The sequence below is a fragment of the Acipenser ruthenus genome, chromosome 32 (genome assembly GCF_902713425.1).
Source record: "Acipenser ruthenus chromosome 32, fAciRut3.2 maternal haplotype, whole genome shotgun sequence".
Lineage (NCBI taxonomy): Eukaryota > Metazoa > Chordata > Actinopteri > Acipenseriformes > Acipenseridae > Acipenser > Acipenser ruthenus.
In genome coordinates, this window is record NC_081220.1 from 5,679,655 (window position 1) to 5,686,948 (window position 7,294).

Genomic DNA, 7,294 nt, shown 5'->3' on the forward strand with positions numbered 1-7,294 from the left:
GAGCTGTCATTCTCGTCCCCTCAAACTGGCGCAGGCAACACACCTGCCTGGATTCCTGCATGATATAAATGTGTTTCTTCATTTGCGCGGCCTGCTTTTTATTATTCATTGGGGTTTGTTTACTACATGCCTCCATAGCTGAGCCTTTAATCAGACAGTCCTTGTCGGTGACAGTCCAGTTTGTTCCGCACGTACTTCTGCCAAACTTTAATTCAAAGTACAATCTTCTAAATGGGTTATTATTATTATTATTATTATTATTATTATTATTATTATTATTATTATTATTATTATTATTTATTTTAATTAACATACTGATTGAAAATTAGAGGACTAATATGAAAGAGGTGCGCGCATCAATTGCAGCCAATTAGCTCCCATTAGCACCTGAACCTCTTTATAAACCCATTGCGCACTAAGGAACACCAAACTCAGCTACTGGCGGGTTTGTTTTTATTATTGTGTCTTTCTAACGGTGAAAGAAGTTCACGGTCGGGGCTGCCTTGGATTTAATGATGCCGTGTTGTCTTAGATTTGGGTAATTGTTGATCTTTTCTCTACTTTAGAAACGTTCATTTTATTGTGTGTGTCTCACTTGCGTGGTTTTTTTTTCCAATGCAGAATAACATTGCTGTTAGCAGTGTTAGTCACTGAAGTTTGGACGCAGAACCCCCCTCTAGGTACGTTAACGGTCGCTTCAGCACATCTGTTCTTTTAGCTTGCTGTTTATTTGCCGGTTGTGTGTTTTCATGTATCGTTGTCTTCTGCAGGCTCGGTGAAGACAGACTGTCAAGGGAGTGTTATGATGATGATGTTGGATAAGTCTTTTGTTGGAAAGTATTTTCGTATCAATGTGATTGGTGAGTGATCAATTTTCTTGAATGGAAAGCTTTTGATGTATAAAGCCTGTTGAGTCGTAATGTAATAACCTGAATTAAGAACAGAGTACTCCTGCGCTGTAAGGCTTCGTTTTTTTCAAATGCAGAGTATGAAACTCTTGCGTTAACTTTAAAAGCATGTTGCTGATCACCCTAAATAGACCTGTGCTGCTACAACCTAAGTCAGATTTGTTGACTGCAAGTACGCCGAAATATAAATTATTTACTCTAAACATACTGTTCCGAATGGGTGTACAATTCTATTAATATAACTCGTTTTTACAAAATTGCTTATGGAACGTGGTGGTGGGGGTGTTCACTTTGTTATATCTCTACCTTGCTTGATCACGTGTACAGTTTCTTAAAAGGCCAACTTAATTTACTTTCCATAGACAATAAGGGGGCGCTTGTGTCCCTCTCTCCAAGACTGGCCGCACAGTGTGGATATAGCTTAACCGTTGACTTCTTGGGAAATGCCAAGTTCCTTGCTTCTGTGGTGAGCTGCTTTGCTCAGAACACAGTGAGTTTTAATTATATTTCTTTTTAAACGTGTTTCTAATGGTGACATGCTGGGACTAACTTTAGCCTTTGTTTCCAGAATGATGAGACCTACAAGCTGACAGTACAAATCAGTGTCTTCTCAAACAGTGCTATGACTTCAGCTTCCTCCTATGTTCAGAGCATGACATGCCGCTATTCTCCATGGGCAGAGAGGGAGATTCTGTGTGAAAGAAACTACATGGAGGTAAGGGCTGTCAGGATGTGATAATGCTGTTCAGTATAACTTGTTGGGTTGTGTGGGTATTTTAATTGTCATTACAGAAGTGCTTCACTCATGACTAATGTGAATTCTCTTTAGGTTTCTGTGAGAAGAGGGGTGCCACTTATTGAGCCAAACTTTGTTCAAGATGATCCTGATTGGTCCCTTGCATACCCTGAGGTAGAATCATGTGACTTTGCATTTGCTTCATTCACATCCCCTTGGTCTTGCCTAATTGAGGTCTACTCTACTGTCTCATCTAGTTGAAGCGAAATCTAACGGCCCCCTTAACTTTAACCTGTCTCCCAAGAGGGTGGTCATATTGGAATTGTGTAACATTTAAGGCATTGGCTTTGTATACGTATTCTGTGATTTGTTGTGGTAAAACATGATTGTGGTGAAGTTAACACTTTCTTGTCAGTGTGTAAGCTTTGTATTTCAACCACTTAGGTAGTGGCTTCATATGTGCAGGGTTATAAACCCTTCATGATAAATGTGTCCTGATATACCTTTTTGAAGTCTGCTGTATAGGAGCAATTTCAAGTATTATCCTAAAGTTTTGGTACACTGATATTAAGGTCCAGTACAAATGAGTGGCTACAAACTCTGCCTGTATCCGATCCAGACCACATGCTTTCACGTAGGCTCTTTCGTATGCAGTTGTATTTGAGGATTCTCTGTTCCATTAGAGACGTTTGATCATATAACGGTTTCAGTGATACATTTCACCCTTCAGTTTTAGTTCATGTTTTATTAAACAAACCATCTGCTGTGACAAATCCTTTAGACTGGGGATGCTTTGTGTTCAAACTCCCTATTCTAATGGGGTTTTCTCTTTGCTAGGCAACTGCTGCTGACAACAGCATCTGGAAAGTTGTGTTCCATCTCCCAGCAAATAGAAAGACAACCATGACTGTTGCTCAGGCCATGACAAATGGCTATGGCATAAACACTACACCAACTCGAATTCTGGTTAGAGCTGCATACAACTCCACAGAAAGCCAGCCTCAGGTGGTAAGTAGTCTGGGCTTCATTGTTGTCTAGTACAGTATATCCAGACAATGAAGGTAGATTTAGTCTTTTATTTTAGTAAAAGTTCCCCCTCCTCTCTAACAGATCCAAACTGTACCAATGGATGTGCTAAGATCAACCACCTTTTATAAGCAAAGATGGATGGTCATGATGGTGGACACTGCAGTTACATGTCCTACTGGTGAGTAAGATTATAGAGGGCAATGGTGCTCAAGAACTGTTCTAGGTTTAAGTGTGAGTTTTCTATACCAAGTCTATGGTGTTCCTTTTTGTCAGATGGAACAGCCTTCACAGAACAGATGATTACATGGAATGTTCCCCGTGTTCTACCTCCCCTTGTTCCAACACCACAAATTACTACCCTTGATGTTCAAATGGGAGTTGATGGCCGCAAGCTTGACCCTGCAACGATTCATAGTAGAGATTATAAACTGGATGTCGGTCCCCAGCTAATCACTGTAAAAATTCCTGTGGGAGCTGATGGTGGATATTACAAGGTATGTAGAAGTTCAACATCTTCTAAATCCTTCTCATGTTAAAGCTTTCCTCCTAAGATGCTTCTGTGCTTTCAGAGCCATGTATTGGACAACACCTATGTGATCTCTTACTCTATTGAACCAATGCTGGAGCATACCTGGCAAGATGGGCCTGAGAAGACCAAGTACACAGTACTTCATCCAATAACCACTCCTTTCATGCCTCGGCCACCAGTTGTCACAAACAGTATGTAGAACTTGTCCACATGCAGTAAATCAAAGGGATTTGTTGCAGTGCTCCACTTCATAGCCTTCATTTTAACTGCATGCTTTAATTTCAGACACTGTTCCTAAAGCCAGAGTGTTCAATGTGACCCTGGGGACATTCCTGCCTGATGTGGAGCTGGTCAAAATTATAGTTGGACCAGAGACGTTAACTGTGCCAGAAGCCAACCTAAAAGGTTATAATGTCCAGGAGCATGTCTTTCCCAATGGATCCAAGACCTACACTCTCCAGGTGCCATTTGAGGATCCCAATGTGAAGCAAAAGGTAATATCCCACATGTTCAGCCATCCTATTGCCATTTTGAAAACACTTGCTTGCTGTCTGACTTTGGGTGTAATCCTACAAACCCATGTTTCTTTCAGGTAACTCCTCCAGACACCAGAACCTACATTCTGCCCCTGACCTACTTGCTGAATATAGTGCCAGAGAATACACCCTTTACTCATCCTGCTGTAGTTGAAGCCATTCTCAAAGACATCAGTAAGTGCCTGACTGTTTGTGGTCTACTACTACTTTTTTCTGACAATCCAGTCCATTGCCCTGACAACTGCTTTTCCTCTTGCAGTTCTACCTACAGTAACTGGCTACTGTGATGGTGCTGCATTCTATACCATGGTAACATATGGCAACATGGGTCGCAACTGGGTTCCTTTTGTGGGCTCAAGAGAACTTGGTGGAAGTCTGCTTGCCCTGTACAAGTATAATGCCAATGCTACCAATTTCTGGATGACTGTGCCATACAATTCAGTTGATGCCACATATGAAGTAAGTGATGGAACTTTAATGTGTTTTTAGTTGTCTTGGGTTCAACACATTACTGACCTGATGTATTGTCTCTGTAGGTGATCAGTTCTTCGGGCATCAGAAGCAGGCTTGACTTGACCTTGAAGGATGTTGGCACCATGGTTGTGGTGGCTGACTTTTCTCTGTCCTGCAGTTTCCCTACAAAGATTGGTAACTCTCCTGCAGACCAAGCATTTTTTAGAATAGCTGCTTTTGAGATTGGCCAAAGGTTGCATGGAGTGGTATTGAAGCTATAATCTGTTTCCTTAACCTGGATCCAAATGCTGTGTTTCAGATTGCTTCACCAATGGAACTATGGCAGCTCTCGCTGTGAAAGTGGAATCTGTCCCCAGCTTGTCTCCAAGTCAACTAACTCTAAGGGATCAGAGTTGCCGGCCTCTTCAGTCTGATGCTATCAATGCGGTTTTCTACTTCAATGTCAACTCCTGTGGAACAACTAGACGGGTTAGTATTGACACATTTTTAAAACCATATTTTGAGGAGGTTCAACATATTGACAAGTTGACCAACACCCCTGGATCACTCTGGGGAGCCATGGTGACCAGTGTTTCTATCAGCTGAATTACTTGCATGAATTGTGTACGTCTGAAGGATGTCGCCTTTTGTATTGAACTGCTTGTCCAGTTGACAAAGGTGCTGCGACATGACTCTTGGTTATGGCATTGCATGTGCTGCCTATAGACCTTTTTGGGTCAATGGCCGTGAACTGGAAGGAGCGTACTAACTGGGGAAGATCCCGTGGCTAGTACATAGGATGGGACTAAACTAGTACACGAGTTGATACCAATTGCAGCTCAAGAGTCGCCAGCTGTGTATTCAAATGTGTATTTGCAACAAATCCAAAATTTACTTCTGTTGCCCTCCTAGAGGTTACTAAAACAATACCAAATTAGTCTAGCAGTTTCTGTAGACAGACTTGTGGTATCATACTAACTGTAACAAACATGAGGTCCCAAAAGTGTTCAATTATGAAATTGCAATATTCATAACCAACGCTTTTTATTTTTAAATTGTGAAATTGGTACAAAATTAGTACACAGCTGGGGATGATCCTGAGTACCATATTAGCTAGTCTGCAACTTGGTATGCAGCTCCATACTAAATATACAAGTTCATTGCAACCTGAGCCTTTTGTGATTTCTCTTCCAGTTTGACAACAACCTCCTGACTTATGAGAATGAAGTGTTGTTCACATCTTACCGGTAAGGATTGCAATCAAATTGAGTATCCTTGTGGTTGAGCCTGAAACTCTCCTAACCCCATCTCCTCTTTCCAGGTTGAGAGTTGCCTGTCACTACCTGGTCAATGACACCAAGGTAGTACAGTTCTTGTACCAGAATAATCCTGCACCTGTAGCCCAGCCTGGCTTGGGGGACCTTGCAGTCATCATGCGGCTTGCATTGGGTAGGACTTGGCAATTGAAGTAATATAGATGCTCTAGTAGTGTGTTTCCACCTATAGATCCCTTGCATCTCTGCAGATTCAACCTACAATGACTTCTATGGAGCTCGGGATTACCCTGTTGTGAAGTACTTGCGAAGACCCTTGTATTTTGAGGTAGAGCTCCTGTACAGCAGGGATCCACAGGCTGAATTGTTTTTGGAGAACTGCTGGGCAACCTATTCTGTTGACAGGAATAGCTCTCCAAAGTGGGATGTCGTTGTGGACAGGTAAGATGCTGGAATATGATATTGCTGTTACAAAACCTTGGAATTGGAGTTGTGGCTGATGTGCTCCTGACCTACTTTCTCTTTCTAGCTGTGAGAACTCTGCAGATGAGTACTTGACCATCTTTCACCCAGTGTCCAGCAATGCAAGAGTGCTGTTCCCTTCCCATCTGAAGAGGTTTGAAGTGAAAATGTTTTCCTTCACAAGCGGCCGGGATGCACTGAAAGGACAAGTAAAGTGGACTGTTGGGATGGGGATCTTGTACCACAATGCATGGTTTGGATTGCTTTGCAAGCAACGAATAGTTGCTGTTCTCAAATCTTTAGTGAGTTGGAATGAAAACATGTAACTGCACTTTTGCAAGAAACACTTATGATGCAATATATTTGTTTTTCAATTCAGTAATCCTCATTGGATGATGGTACTGCCTGATCTATTGATGCTTGTTTTACTTGACAAGGTGTGCTGTCTTTCAGATTTACTTCCACTGCAGTGTTGTGATATGTGATTCAAACCGGCCATCAGACAGCCTCTGTAGCAGACGGTGCATTCCAGGGAAACAGAGGCTTGGTAAGAGCTCTGTCTAAGAAGGGGGGGGGGGGGGACATTTAGCATGCATTTTTTGTCCATTTGTTTTGATGGACTCCTCCTAATTCCTCCTGTAGGTCGCAGTGCTGAAGGGATGGATGGTGGTGCAGTAAAGGTGTTTGTGTCTTCTGGCCCAATTGAGCTGAAGAGAGATGGATCCCTTCACTTTATGCCTAGAAGCGGTAATATGCATGATATGAACACAATTGCAGTTCAAGTTAAATCTATAAATATCTCTCTTTATATTCCTCTAACTATTTCTTTCTTCTCTTGCAGCCCAATTCAATGTGTGGTCCCTTCTGGGAGCTGCAATGGGTGTGTGTTCAGTGGTTATCTTCATAGCTGGAGTTGTATCTTTCTGGAAACTGCCAAAAAGTGTGTGTTGATAAATAAAAATCTTGCTTGTAAAAGCTTATTTTTTTGTTCTTGACTAATTCTACACTTGATATGTCAGAATGGCCATGTCAATGGGATTTCCTCCTCCTTGCTGTATCAAATGCTTTGATTTTCCCTGATCAGGCCATTCTCCAATATGGTGTGTTAGCGACGGGTCCTTGAGTAATTCACTGTTTGAACCTGGGAGCAAAGACTTTCCTCCTCCATTGAGCTGTAACCCTATTTTTATATTGACCAGTAACAGGGCAATTACTATACCTTCAGTTATTTAGCATGATAAAATTTAAGGAAGAAACCCCCCTTCATTTGTCCCTTTTATTAAATATGTATTGGGTAACAATTTTCATATAAATTCTATTTCAGTATACAATTTATATATTGTCATGAACCAGGCTTCAACAAGAAA

General features: G+C 41.6%; 1 protein-coding gene across 1 annotated transcript; it reads left to right on the top strand.

Annotated features, from left to right (window-relative positions):
- The first annotated feature begins 444 nt into the window (after positions 1 to 444).
- On the top strand, positions 445 to 6,907 carry LOC131703252 (uncharacterized). Its single transcript, XM_059006346.1, has 22 exons — positions 445 to 538; positions 622 to 680; positions 771 to 860; positions 1,271 to 1,398; positions 1,477 to 1,623; positions 1,738 to 1,818; positions 2,482 to 2,652; positions 2,755 to 2,851; positions 2,947 to 3,167; positions 3,243 to 3,393; positions 3,488 to 3,696; positions 3,795 to 3,912; positions 3,998 to 4,197; positions 4,275 to 4,386; positions 4,511 to 4,680; positions 5,386 to 5,438; positions 5,513 to 5,640; positions 5,717 to 5,906; positions 5,995 to 6,136; positions 6,381 to 6,474; positions 6,570 to 6,674; positions 6,769 to 6,907. The coding sequence occupies exons 1-22, from the start codon at positions 513 to 515 to the stop codon at positions 6,876 to 6,878; spliced, it is 2,802 nt and encodes a 933-aa protein (XP_058862329.1). The 5' UTR covers positions 445 to 512; the 3' UTR covers positions 6,879 to 6,907.
- Positions 6,908 to 7,294: the final 387 nt, after the last annotated feature.

Bases quoted from the DNA above. Each gene is read 5' to 3' on its own strand.
- LOC131703252 (XM_059006346.1), top strand. From the start codon at position 513: ATGATGCCGTGTTGTCTTAGATTTGG. The intron at 4,387-4,510 runs GTAACTCTCCTG...GCTGTGTTTCAG, and splicing joins CAGTTTCCCTACAAAGATTG to ATTGCTTCACCAATGGAACT. The intron at 6,475-6,569 runs GTAAGAGCTCTG...TTCCTCCTGTAG, and splicing joins TCCAGGGAAACAGAGGCTTG to GTCGCAGTGCTGAAGGGATG.